At 56.3% G+C, this 13,356-nt stretch overlaps 4 protein-coding genes across 4 annotated transcripts; all 4 read right to left on the minus strand.

The window, feature by feature from the left end:
• Window positions 1-73: 73 nt before the first annotated feature.
• DQ04_04551000 (putative ubiquitin hydrolase, putative,cysteine peptidase, Clan CA, family C19) lies at window positions 74-2,230 on the minus strand (the record flags this gene model as incomplete). The annotated part of the gene is made up of 1 exon (XM_009313652.1): window positions 74-2,230. The coding sequence occupies one exon, from the start codon at window positions 2,228-2,230 to the stop codon at window positions 74-76; it is 2,157 nt and encodes a 718-aa protein (XP_009311927.1).
• A 308-nt stretch (window positions 2,231-2,538) lies between these two features.
• DQ04_04551010 (hypothetical protein) lies at window positions 2,539-4,575 on the minus strand (the record flags this gene model as incomplete). The annotated part of the gene is made up of 1 exon (XM_009313653.1): window positions 2,539-4,575. The coding sequence occupies one exon, from the start codon at window positions 4,573-4,575 to the stop codon at window positions 2,539-2,541; it is 2,037 nt and encodes a 678-aa protein (XP_009311928.1).
• Window positions 4,576-4,800: 225 nt separating this feature from the next.
• DQ04_04551020 (putative DNA helicase) lies at window positions 4,801-7,563 on the minus strand (the record flags this gene model as incomplete). Its single annotated transcript, XM_009313654.1, has 1 exon — window positions 4,801-7,563. One exon carries the CDS (start codon window positions 7,561-7,563, stop codon window positions 4,801-4,803), a length of 2,763 nt encoding a protein of 920 aa, XP_009311929.1.
• Window positions 7,564-7,959: 396 nt separating this feature from the next.
• Window positions 7,960-12,591, minus strand: DQ04_04551030 (hypothetical protein; the record flags this gene model as incomplete). Its single annotated transcript, XM_009313655.1, has 1 exon — window positions 7,960-12,591. The coding sequence occupies one exon, from the start codon at window positions 12,589-12,591 to the stop codon at window positions 7,960-7,962; it is 4,632 nt and encodes a 1,543-aa protein (XP_009311930.1).
• Between the last annotated feature and the right edge of the window lie 765 nt (window positions 12,592-13,356).

A 13,356-nucleotide genomic window follows, 5' to 3' on the forward strand; every position in this document is an offset into this window, starting at 1 on the left:
TCCCCCACCCCTTCTTTTAATCGCTTCTCTTCGTGCGCTTAAGTGCTCCTGGCCACGAGTGAACGGTACGCGCTCACTTCTCACGGCGCCGCCTCCCGCGGCTGTCGAACGCGATGTCGGACTTCTGGAATTTGTTTTCGCCGTCGTAGTCGTCGCGCCGCGTGCGAAGCCGCTTCACGCGGCCGCGGTCCATCTCGATCTCCCACAGCGGGTCACGCACACGCTGCTGGAACTTGGGCGCGTGCAGCGGGCGGGCGACGGTGGTGGAAAGCGACTGCTGCCTCATCCCCTGCACTGCTGCCGCCGCGCGGGGGCCAACAACGCGGCTGCCGGCCTCAGCCGTGTGTGCTGCTGCCGGCAGCGCCGGGCGATGGATGGCTTTAATGATGCCGCGGTACATTGCGCCGGACTGCCCGTTGCGCGACGCCGTATTCTCCTTCCGGGCAGGAGTGGCGACGGTTGATGCAAATATGTCTTCTTCATCCGCCGCCCCGTTGCCGTCGCTGTCGTCGTCCCCGTTGCTACTGCTGTACCCCTTCTCTCCTGCCTGTCGCTCCCCCGCGGTTGCAGCTTCTTTACTCTGTTCACTTGAGTGGCGTGACATTGCCTTGTCCTTGCCATTGGCGGTATGCAGCGTGCCCTGCCGTGCGGCTATTCTCTCCCTTCTTATCCTCTCAACCTCCTCATCCGTCAGCTGACGCCCGATGTCTGTTTCCGTGTCTTCCTTTCCATAACTCGGCATTGCTGCTGGTGCTGATGTCGGCCTGTGGTGTTTTCCCCATTCCTGCAAGGCGCCTGAACTCATCTTGCGGGCGTCAGCTGCATGGGAAGAGGGCTGTTCCACCATGGTGTAAAAGAGCATGTACGCCTGCTGACGAAGCGCATCCTCCTCGTTGCAGTGGGACAGATGCTCATCATTGCACAACATCCATGTGCCGTTGCGAGCACGTACGACACTGTAGTAGTGGCCATAGGTGAGAGATCTGCCCTCGTGAACGCAAACAGCATTGAGCTCATACAGACACGCAGAGCCTTCTTTGCTCTTGGCGCTCCTACGGCGATTCGTCGCCCGCAGTAAGCCCTCCTCTGTGCAGAAGGGGGCGATATCAAGCACCTTTGGATACTGCACATACTTGTTCACCTTCCGGTTCATGCAGTCAAAACGCTTCAGGTGGATGATGAGGACATATGGCAATTTGTGGATCCGAAACTGCTTTGTGGCATGCACGCCCACCCCGCGGGGGCTGATGTAGCTGCGTCCGTCCAGCTTTTCCTTCTCGCAGAGCTTCGCGAGGCAGTGGCTCAGCGTGTGCCCTTCGACCTCCACATTAAGGATACCAAAGGGGTCGTACGTTTTAGATTCTAGCACATCGCTGCTGCTGCTGCCGCGCTTGTTCATTTTCAAGTCACTCGCGTCCTGCACTTTGCCGGCATTCATGAGGCGCTGGATCTCTTCCCGCCGGTTCCACGACACCACAGAGCGAAGACAGCCGCCAGCAATGCGCTGCAACGCACTTGTCTGCTCTATGCGCAGCGGCACCTTTGTCGAGCCAAGCTGGCGGAACAAAATGGAGCGATTGCAAGCATGAAGCAGGTGACACGCGAATTCGTGGGCGTCACACTGGCGGCCCAACTCAAACTGTGGGGAGAGAGATTTCAGGTGGGAGACGATGAGCGCCGGGCGGTACACCCCACTCGGCGTCGCGTGAATCCTCCGCACCGTCTCACCCAATGCGTACGCGAAGTCGTACGAAGCTCCCACAGCGTTTGAGCACGGGGCTTTAAACGATTTGGCGAAATACTGCGCGAGAGCCGGTGTGTAGGCGAGCGCCTGGAGAACACTGTTGGCGAAGCACGTGTTGCCCAAGTTGCGCAGCCCGCAGCCGCTGGGGCCGATGTGGCGCCAGCGCAGATGAAGCTGCTGCTTGAGCTGCTCGTTGCTGCACACCATCTGCTCCTCCTCGAGGTGCAGCGGGTCATCATCGTCAACGTCTTCGTCGTCCTCACTTCGGCTGCTGCTGCTGCTGCTGCTGCTGGATGCAGCGTCGTTCTTCCCGCCCCTTTCTCCCACATCGCGACGATGCTCGCGCGTGTGGTTTGGGTTCAGCACCACCGCACGGCGGGGGTAACTCACCACACACGGCTTCCGGTACCGCTCGAATTGAATCGGCCGAAAAATAACGTCGCGGCCGACGAACCCATTGGCAGTCTCAAGTAAGTTCATCCCCATACCGTCGCCTGGCCCTTTTGTTGCGTCGTACGGTCGTGTGAAGAATTAGGGATCAACAAGAAAAACAAAAACAAAACGACAACAAAGAAAAACAGAGAGATAGAGAGAGAGAGAGAGAGGACGAGTCCCAAGGCTCTGATTCTTCTCCACACACCCAAAGCACCCATAGGAGGCACCACGTGGCGGTGGTGGCATGCACACACATGCGCGTAACCCCCTCCTTCACCCACCCACCCACACACAAAAAACAACAACAACAACGAATAGTAAGACCAGACGCCCACGGAGGCCACACACTGCATCCCACCTCAGCGCAGTTGCAGGTTGAGCGGCGACGAGTAGAGGCCCGTTGACGACGGAACCGGTGCTGGGCACTTCGCCGCCACCCTGCACCCCACCACTTCGCAGAGGTGCCGCAGCTTCTGCAGCACTGACTCTTCTTTGGGACGTGAGAGGAACATGTGAGACAGCACTTCGCTCACAGCCTCACTGTAGTCTGCTTTCACTGCGGACCAGTCTCTTTTTAATGAAGGGACCGCGCGCATCTCAATTCGGTGAAGGAGGTCGTCACGCCCCACGGAGCTCCATGCCGGAGTTCCATCAAACAGAAGATAAAGCAGCTGCGCCTCAAACCACATGTCTGTGCTACCATCACACACACGGCCATCGCTCGCAGCATGTGGCATTTCGGAATTCCACGCGTGCCTATCCTGAAGCTGACCGCAGGCCTTGTACGCCTCGTATGTATTATAAAACAAACAATTAGAGCGTCCCCTGCAATAGAAACAGCGACAGCGCAAGCTGTAGTTACTGTATGGGTACGGCGTATCCGTAATGGCTTGGGCAATACCCTGCTGGAGGGTATCAATGTCAATGAGACGCACGTGAAATAGTCCGTCACTACCCTCCTTAAGCAAGTATTGACTGGGGTGGTTATCACTGTATGCAAATAGCCCCGCAGGGTGTTCCTCGTGCAAGAACTGAAAGATGCAAACAATTTGCACAGCAATTTCCACGCGTTGCCGAAGCGATAACGCCCCATGTTTGCCACGTGAAAGCATGAGCGAATTTAGTGTTGTGTAGCCACTGAGAAACTGTTGAAACTGGAAGATGGCATCGTGTGTTGTGGAGTAGCAGCTGAAGGTGGGGTAATGGATCAGCGGGCTGCGTTTCCTCAGCGCCTGCATGAAGACGCGAAGCCCCTGGAAGCTGAAGTAGTGGTAGGGGTGCAGCACCTTCACCATCACTTCCTTGCCTCGCCACTGCCCGCGCAGGACGGCCGTCTTCGTCCCGTATTTGACGACGCGCGAGAGTACGAGGCGGTCTGTGAGATGCTCGCACAGCAGCGGTGACCGCGCCGCTACATCGACGCGGTGCCACAACGGTGATCGGCCCGCTGACTCAGGCGACTCCGCCGGCTTGGTGTGGGGGCACCGCACACGCCACATCAGCGTTGTGGAATGTGTCGCGCCGGCCCTCTCGCTCTCAGCAGTATTTGACGTGAGGTGCACCACATCACAGTTGTGTTTCGCCACCACTTTAACAAACGTGTCCACGACGACAGGCACACGTGAGGTCGAAGGTGGCTGCGGCAACAGGAGATATGTTGTGGTTGCCGCCCCAACCACATTGGCCACCGCGGTGTCTACAGAGAAGGAATGGGTATCGGGAAACAGGTATTCCGCGCTCACCACCTGCACGTCGCTGATCTCGCCAGCAAGGTCGTGGGGGGCTTTCAGGCGGGCGGGCAGCGATGCGTTTTCACAGCGTGGTGCACTCGCCCGCAGGATGCCCTCACGGAGCGATTCTAAGGACGGGAACGCTAGGCCGTTCTCTTCCGCTTTCCGCCGCATCTTGCCAATTTGAATGGGAAGTTGTTGCATGATGGTGCTGCTCGTCCCACGCAGAAAATCCGTCGCCACATCACCAGGAACGTTCTTGTCAGGACAGTCTGGCATTAGCGGCAACAGCAGAACGGCTCCTGCACCCCCCTGCTTCTCTGCCGCGCCAAATACGGTACTAAACATCTTCGCACAGGCGTCCACAGCTGACAAAGTAAGGAATGCACATCGCAGAAGTGTTTCGCGCTCTTCACTTAGGTTCATTGTCTTTCCACGCTGCAGATCCATCGCCACGAGGTGGAGGGCAGCGCCATCCAGCTGGTCGTCCTTCCCTATTGCCGCATTCACTGGCGTGTCCGTCTTGCCAGCCGCCTGCTTATCGCCGCGGAGAGGTTGCTTCGGTTGCAGCCAGAATATGAACACCACGAATGCAACGAATAGGACCAAAGGGAGTGATCGCCAGCGGCGCGACTTGGCCCGCCTGGACGTCGCGTGCGGAGACATGCACACACCGACACACACACACAGCCCCTTTGGAGAGGTTTTCCCCACCGCCCCTTTTTTGCATACACGATGCACCACAGAAAACAGGTACGTGAGAGCACCAAATAACAAGAAGAAGGGAAAACAGTGGAAGGGCACGCTTCAGTCGTTGCCACCGCGGATTTCCAACATCAAAAATACACACAGAGACACATGTAGAAAGACATAGGGGAATTGGAAAGCGCCTCACGCTGCGTTATTCTCTCCACCATCAGACCTCGGCCGCTTTTCGCCAACACTACCGACAGTGAAAAGCGTTCGGCGGGCGTTGTAGCGGCGGAGCTCCTCAGATCGAGGAGCGGGAGCCAGCCGCACCTGTTCACCACAGCCAACAAAAGCAGTACTACTACTAGCAGTAGCAGTAACAGCAGTACTAATAGTAGCAACTGGAGCCGCAACAGAGGGATGCGTACTGGGAGGGGTGGGAGAACCGATTGTGGAGGAAGGCCGAACCACAAACGGCAACTTCACGGTGGTGTGCGATCGCGGTGAAGGAGCTGTTCCATTTGAGCGCGTGCTTGCACTGGACAGAGTGGACGACACACCCGGCGCCGCGGTCGCCACCGAGACGCGAAAGGCAGTTTTCGTTCGTGCCGCGCCTTGCGACGCAGCTGAAGAATTGTTTAAAGTTGTTGGTGCCTGCAACAGTGTCGCCTGACGCTGAGCAGCACCAACAGGAACTGCAAGAACCGGTACAGAAGAAGAAGCAGCAGCAGGATCAGGGGCATCAACAGAAATAGGAAGTAATCCACTGCCTCTGGGACTCGGCGGTAGCGCAGTAGAAACACGGTTGGATTCACGTCGTTGGCGCAGCGTTGCAATGTCGAGAAGCACCGGCTCTGCTTCTGCTGCTGTGGCCGCAGCGGTTTGACTCCTGCCGGGCGTCTCGCGTGATGCTCCCGCCGGTCCATTTTTCGCCACTGGTGTTCTCGCGTCGGAACCGCTCTCGCCGTTCTGCGTTGTCTGGCATGAGCGCGAGCCCGAACTGGAGAGGTATGCCTCAAGCGTTGTCTGCCGTCTCTCCTGTGAGGACGGGGTGAGACAGACGTCCGTGCGAGCAACGCGCCTTGTGTCGGCACCGGCGCTCCAGCCGTCACCGCCCGCCGCCGCGTCCTCGAGCACGGCGTGCGTCACCGTCAGCTTTGTCTGCAGCATGGGCCAAATGACGCTGTCGGAGGTGCCCTCCGCGAGGAGGTACTTGATGACGCACGTCGACACCTGTCCCATGCGGTGGACGCGGTCTTCGCACTGCAGGTGGGTGCTTGGGTTCCAGTCCAGCTCGGCGAAGACAACCATCGTGGCGCATGTCAGGTTGTGCCCAACGCCGCACGCCTGCATCGACAGAATCGCGACATGGCACCTCGCCTGCGTTTGGAAATGCCGAATGAGTTCGTCCCGCTGGGCCGCTGGTGTGTCGCCAACGATGTAAATAAAATCTAACGGCTCTGCGGGATGCACCTTCTCGACAGTGCCACGTATGGCTTCCATCATGCATCGGTGGTGTGCGAAAAAAATCACCTTCTGGCCAGACTCCACTATCTGTTCGGCGATGCTCCGCACGTAGTCCTGCACAGCAGCCACCTTCGCTCTTGCTGTTGCAGATTTAAGGTCCAGGGCACTCCCAGCTCGGGGCGAAGAAGAGTATTCAGCGGAAGCAGCGTTTCCATCAGCTGAGAGACCACCTCCGTCCTTCAGAGACTTTCGAAGTGCTGCCACGCCTTTCTCCAGGGCCTTCCTCTCCTTGGGTGTGACGTACACATAAAGCAGCTGACGGCTCTTTGAAGGCAGCTCATTGCCCAACTCCACTTTTGTTCGACGGATTGCGAAGTGCTGCAGCAAAACATGCAACTCACTCATGTTTGAGTGACCGGTGTAGTCAACCCCAAAGCGACTCACGAAGGCGTTGCAGTACCGCGCACCGAACTGGGACTTGGTTGGGGTCCAAGATGGGTGCATGATGGCCTGCAGCTGCGGGTACAGTTCAATCGGCCTTGACAAAGTAGGGGTCCCTGACAGCAGCAAAACACGAGTTGCGTCGCGACATATTTTAAGTGTCGCAACCGTACGCTTGGAGTCTACTGTCTTAATGTAATGGGACTCATCCAATACTACGACCTTGAAGGTTAGCGCTACTCCATCAAGACACTTGAGAGACGAATACGGCACAATCACAACACTGTGCACATCTGTCACACTCAGTTTGCCTGTCTGCAAAATGGCAATCCGTCCCATTGGAATGCTGCAGAATCGCGTGAATTCCTTCGCCCAATTCTCCACAAGTGACAAGGGGCACACAATGAGGACAGGCCACTCGTCTCGGTAGTGGTGCGCCACTGCGAGCGCTTGAATTGTCTTGCCGAGTCCCATATCATCTGCGATCATGCCGCGGCCGCCACGGGATATGATAAAATCCACACCTTTCCGCTGGAACGGTCGCAGCTGGGCGTAGACAACATCCTCGATATCGGGCCTCTGCGAGGCGCCACCCTCAACGTTACACTCATGCTGCAGTTGAATCTCCTGGGCGGCCTGCACACAACGAAAGAAGAACGATGGAATCTCCTCAACGTCCACCTTTGTCTTCCCCAGTCTTTTTAGCGCCGAGACCAAAGGGCCGTAGGAATCCATCGGGTACAGGTATGCCTTCTTCTCCACGTACCAACTTGGCTTATACTGTTCCTCCTCCAGCACCTCCAGTAACGCATCGTCCATGCCCGTTGGCCCGGTAGCGGTGACGTGCATCGCCTTCGTTTCTGGATGAAGCACCGCCTCGAAGCGGACCACCGCGACACCATGCGTCTCGCCAGGCTGCGCCACAATTCGACGGTACCCGCTTGCCTGCACCGGCGTCAACGCCATAAAGCGGCATTTGTTCGCTGCACATGTGAAGGCTGGTGTGCCAGCCTTTGTAAGTGTACACTTCACCGGGGCACTGCAGTAGCAATTCATGCGAGGCAACAGCTTCTGCTGCTGCGACCGCCGTCTATCGTGCCTGCGCACGCACAGCACTTATGGGCGCAGAGAGAATACAAGCGGAGAGGAAGACGCCCACCCCACCACCAATAAAAAAAAAAGACAAAAGAAAAACGCAAAGCCGTTATCCAATCCATACAGACACCAAGGGCGGTGAATCGACACAAGAGGGGCGGGGACACCACCACGCAGTTGCTGGCATTTCTTATTTGCTTTTTTTTTTTTGCTTTCATTCTTCTTCTTGTTTAAAGGGCATGCCCGTTAACCGTGTGTACACCTTGTGTGCATTAGGACCGTGGGAGAAGATTTCTCTCTCTCTCTCTTTTCTTCATTTTTTACGAAAAACGGAAACAACGAAGCACGCTTCTTCCCTCACTTCCGCCTCACCTTGGCCGCTGTGCGTCCGTTGTTGTGGGGCGCCCACCGCTTCCGTTGCAGCGGCATTGGCGGATGCGTCTCTGCGCTGCGCATCTCCCGCAGAATGCCGTCAATTCCATCCAGCACGTCCTTCGTCGTCACGTGATTGGCGACCAGAGCGTCGCGAATGTGTTCGACCTGCTGCTCGACCTGCTGCGCGTGCAGTGGCGAGGCGAGAGCAAGCGGGCAGAGCTTCTGCAGCAACAAAATCACCTCCATGAAGAGAGGTTCACCGTACAAGTAAACGGACGCGCCATACTCGCTGGTCAACTGGCACGCAAAACCAAGTAGCCACTGCAGGAGCTGACCATCCTGCATGGCCTGCTTTGCGACGGCCGCTGAGGTAGTGCACACAGCATGGATGCACTGCAAAAATTGCAGACGGATTTCTGCGGAGGCAGTGGTCATGGAGGTCATCATCATCATCGCATGGAGGGACTCGGATCGGAGAAGGGCCATCATGTCGCCGTTTGTGTGGCAGCCAAACTGGATCAGCCGGGTAATGAAATCCAAATGAATAGGTGCCTCAGACCGCAGCTGCCGGACCACTTCTTCTGCAGAGGAAGTCGCAATGGTACCCTTCGCCTTTCCCTGAGTTACCTCGTGGCGCTTTATCATCAATGGCGTTGTGATGCACGCGAGAGGAAAAGACACCAGAAATCGATGAAGTGGAACGGGATTCGAGAAGGCCTCCTGCGTCTCCATCAAGAAGCGCATGATATCGTTGTGAAGGGGATATTCGGCGTCACCAAGGGGCCGCAGCGCCATCACCAGAAAGGCAGAGATGGGAGCAGGGAGCCTCGGGCATCCCCACACCGATTCTTCTCCTTTTTGTTGTTGCTGCTGCTGCTGCTGCTGCTGCTGCTGCTGCTGCTGCGGCTTCATAGGACGCGCTTTCTTGGCAGCGAGTTGTGTGAGCTTCAGCCGGGCAAAACCGACCACAATTCGGGTCGGACCGCTCGGCGTCCACACAGCTCCCAGTGCTGTTGCCCCCAGACGGCGTAGCTGCGGGTCGGTGAAGGAAAGTGACCGCATGAGAACTGGTATGCATTTGGTGCCAATGTTCTTGCGCGGCAACTGCTCTGCTGGCATGGCGAGCACGGTGTGGAGCAGCGGCACCAGATAGCGTGGGTCCATTACTGTGGACGCTGTGAGTGTGTCGAATGTTGCCAGTGCAACATCCTCTGGCGTGGAGAGCTCTGGAAATATGCTGCGCAACAAGTCCCACCCGGCATCGTCCTTGCCACTCACCAGTATCGTGTTGTGAAGCCGTGAGGGGCACTGCAAGGCGGCAGTAGAGACTTCCTCGTCTGTCCATGTGTCGACAAGCAGCGACATCATATCGACCTCTGGGGCAACGTTTGGCGCGCTCTGGTGGTTCATGATAAGGAAACGGTGGTCCATGAACGCTCCTGGCACCACAACACCACTGAAGACGCCCGTAGTGGCATGCCTGCGCGATTCCCCCGTCTCCCCGTCAGCTTCATTGCTGCTCACCTCATCAATACCGTCAGCAGCTACCGATGTGATTCCCAAGTCGCCCTGCTGCTGTTGCCGTTGCAGGTAGCATATCGTAAGGAGTGTGGTGTATCGAATGCGATCCGTGGTGGACACAGTTCCCGAGTACGTACGCAGAAGAAGACTTGACAACTGCTTCGCTGTATCCTCATCAAGGAAGGCATTCCTTGGCGACAATTTTGAAATTGGACGCACGACCTGTTCGTGCAACAGCAACCTCAGAGCTGCCAAGAGGAACAAAAGAAACCCAACAAAGTTTCCTTCAGCTCGACTACGATCAAGGAGAACTTGTGCGAGGGCGCTTGCATCGTCTGCGACGCACTTCAGCAGTGATCGACACAACGCCGCAATGTTCTCAAGTCCATCCTCCGCATCGTCGGGGCCTTCCTTCAGCTTCCCACCCTGCCTGTTGAGGCATCGCAGAAGAAACCCCGCGAGTTCCCATCCAGCTGTCGGATACGTGCACCAGACGGAGGCACGGCACTTGGTGAATCGCTGCCGCAGCTCTCGCACTGAGCCGCTGCGGATCAGCGAGAGCAATTCCAGCTCCTCTTCTGCGTCTGTCGCTGGCGTCAGTGGTTGCAGCGTCTTGCAGAATTCACGGACTTGATCATGCAGAGGCCGCAGGGCCCGGTGCTCCTTTTCGGCTTGCAGAACCGTCAAAGCAATACGCCGCTTGCCAGATTGACTATTATACGCACCAAATACGCTTGGCAACATTTCTCTCATGCGCTGGTTGCGACACGACCACTCGTTCGCAACCTTTTCCGTTGCGTCCTTGAACGCATTTAAGTGCTCTCGCAAGTCCTCAGCCCACAATTGGCTGTCGCCTTCTGCACGGTTATCCTTATGTTGCTGCCTCTGCGGTTTCTTTTTCGTTTGCTGCTCCTTGGCTGTCTCCGCGGCGACGTCTTCAGATGCGGTTTTTCCCTCGCCTTTGGTCGTCGTAAAGGCACGGGCGGCGCAGACAATAACACCCGTGTCGCCTTGCATCAGCTCCTGTGCAATGCGGTCGGCAGACTTTGACAAACTCCGCTGCAGCAAGTAGTTGATCAGATGCAGAAAACATGGCAGTGTTGACTCGTCCAATACCGTGAGCCATAAGAAGGCTTCCTCCAACTCACACACGAAGCGCACCGTCGCGCTGTGCACGGTCCATTGAATCAACCGCGCCACCCATGCCCATGCCACTTGACTGTCCTCGTCACTGGGACTGCGGTGCTTTACTGCCCACAGCATCACACTCAGTAAGAGCGGCCACTCCAAGACACCCTTCTTCGGGCTGCTCATCGTGATATGATAGAGCTTTGTCATGGGTGCACCCCTCGAGAGAGTTGAGACAAGAAGCGAACAAAGAGCAGAGATGCTGGAGGCTGGCCATGTTGTAACCACACCTTCTCCTCGATGAAGCGCATCTTCAATGGGACGAGCACATGCGCGAAATGTCGGGAGAAATGACGGAACAGCGCTAAGCCACGACATGCGCAGATCAAACACCTCACCATAGAGCTCCATAAGGAGGTACATACGCTGCGATAGAAAGGTGGCTTTCTCTGCGAATTTTGGCTCGGCGCCTTCTTTTTGACGAGGCTGTGGTGCCAACATTGGGTGAAGCTGCTGTGTCATGCGGTGCCAGAATTCTTCTCGGCGAGGAACAGCCCTCAAAAGAGCCGCTTGAACCTTCGCATCCCACGTTTCCCATTCCTGGCGGTTTCCTTCATTGTTTTCCTCAGAGCACTGCGTATCCTGGAGCTTCAGGACAAGGCGTAGGATGCTCTTCGCCCGTGTAAGGATCGCGTGTGTCAGCTGAATGGCAAATGAAAGCATCAGGAGGTCACTAGATCCAATGATAAGACGATGCACATATTCAGCCACCCAGGCAGGGGATATCTCCTCCACAACGTGTTCTGCATTCATAGTGAAGAATGTTACCGCCTTCGCATCGACAGGTTGAAGCTTCGCCTTAGCAGCGGCTAAGTGATACGGGATTGGCGCCAGCATGGCCCGCGTCATCAAGTTCAACGTAGCCACAGCTGCCGTAGTTTCAGAAATGCGGGAACTATTGCCGTCATCACTGAGATGGGCAGAAACTCTTGTGAAATAGGGGCGAATTAAATCCGGCGCCTGATGCAGAATAAAGATTACCAAACGTGCAGAGACAGGGGAATTCTTCGGCCGCAACTGCCGCAGGATGAAGAAGAGCAGGTAGTTCGGCATTCCCCTGTCTTCTGCATCGAGGCGCATCACCTGGTAGTCCGATGGAGACTCCACGAGTTCCACCGCCATGCGGTACAAAATATTGGCCGCGTATTCAGATACCAACGTATAGTCGAGTGCTTTAACAAGAAGACGTATGATGTGCTTCTGTGCCAACAGAACCGTGCGCTTCTGTGATGGTGGAATGCGGCCCTCCATGAACTGCTCCCCAAATACGCGTAGCGCCGCACGTGCAACATCCACCCCCACTTCAGTACCCTCCTGCAGGAGTTCCGCGGCATCTTCTAGCAGGTGAGTAAGGTAGCCGTGAGTGCACAACACCATCTCAACTGCACTCGCCTGCGCGGATACAACAAGGTTGAGTAGGAACTCTGTCCTCGCCAATCGAACACGTCTCTGGGAGTAGGGAAGTTGGAGTCGAAAACACGACAAGTGAAGTGGCACAACGTTATCAAACCTGGAAAGCACCACTTTGGGGACATACTTGGCAGCAACGGAAAGGAATTGCAGTGCGGCCATTGTTGTTGGCAGTGTCGCATCCGAGAGAGTGGCAAGCGCCTTTCGCAGCACCCATAGCGGCTTCCCCCGGCACATGTCCCGCAGCGCACTGGAGCGAACGCCCACGTTGTCGCACGTCTCAACCAACTGCGTCACTGTCTGCAGCGCAACCGGGCAGAGTTCGCGCCTTTGCATCAGCTCCTGAAGCACGACGAACCCCTGCGGGTGTAGCAGGAACTCAGTGGCGAATGACCCTTCCGACGCGGCGCCGCTGCGGATCTTCGTCAGGCCCTCCATGACGGTGTCCGCGTACTTGGACAGCAGGTGCCCCACCAGAGGCTCCACAAGCGCCATTGCGCAACAGAGCGTCCGTCAGGGGTGTGTGTATTACCCTACTTCTGCCACACACAAAGCAATATCAACCATCACGGAAAGAAAAGGCCCCATAGCAGTGAAAGAGGGAAGAATAAACGGCTCAAACAAAGAAACGCAAAGCGCTGCCAAACCCCTACACGACAACCAAGTCGTGAGAAATTGCCCCATAGCCCCCACCCAAAAAAAATACACAAAAAAAAAAATGAGCCCTACTTTCCTCCACTGTATGGAGGAGAATTTCATCTGGTGTTTCCAACAAACCCTATTTGGAGGGGAAGGAGTGCTACTGACAAAAGGGAAGCACTGAAATACTCTTTTTTAAACTCGCCCATCACGCGCCTAGGCGTAAGCAACTACCCCCTTCGCAATGACTATGCCGTTTAATGCCATGATCTGTATAAATCCCATCCTCTGGGTTACTTTCTGAAGCGGCATGTCCCCATGCGGCTTAAATTCTGCGCGCTCTCAAAGCTTTATCGATGGTCGCTGCCTCGTTGTTCCATTGGCCTCGACCCAATGGTCGAAGTAACAAACCAGGCCTTAGGGGAATTCCAGTGGATCCATGCGCCTCCCCCAACTGCATTCGGAGGGCGGAGGCTAAGAAAGGCACTCAACAAACGACTGCTGCCGCGTGGGTCAGGGCCCCTCTTCTTATGGGGCACGGGGTTATGCCGCACGGCCGAAGGATGCTTTTCACTGCCCTTGCCATGAAAGTGGTTGGCTTTCTGTTGAATTCCATGCCCT

The sequence above is a fragment of the Trypanosoma grayi genome (assembly GCF_000691245.1).
Source record: "Trypanosoma grayi strain ANR4 Tgr_455_V1, whole genome shotgun sequence".
Taxonomy (NCBI): domain Eukaryota; phylum Euglenozoa; class Kinetoplastea; order Trypanosomatida; family Trypanosomatidae; genus Trypanosoma; species Trypanosoma grayi.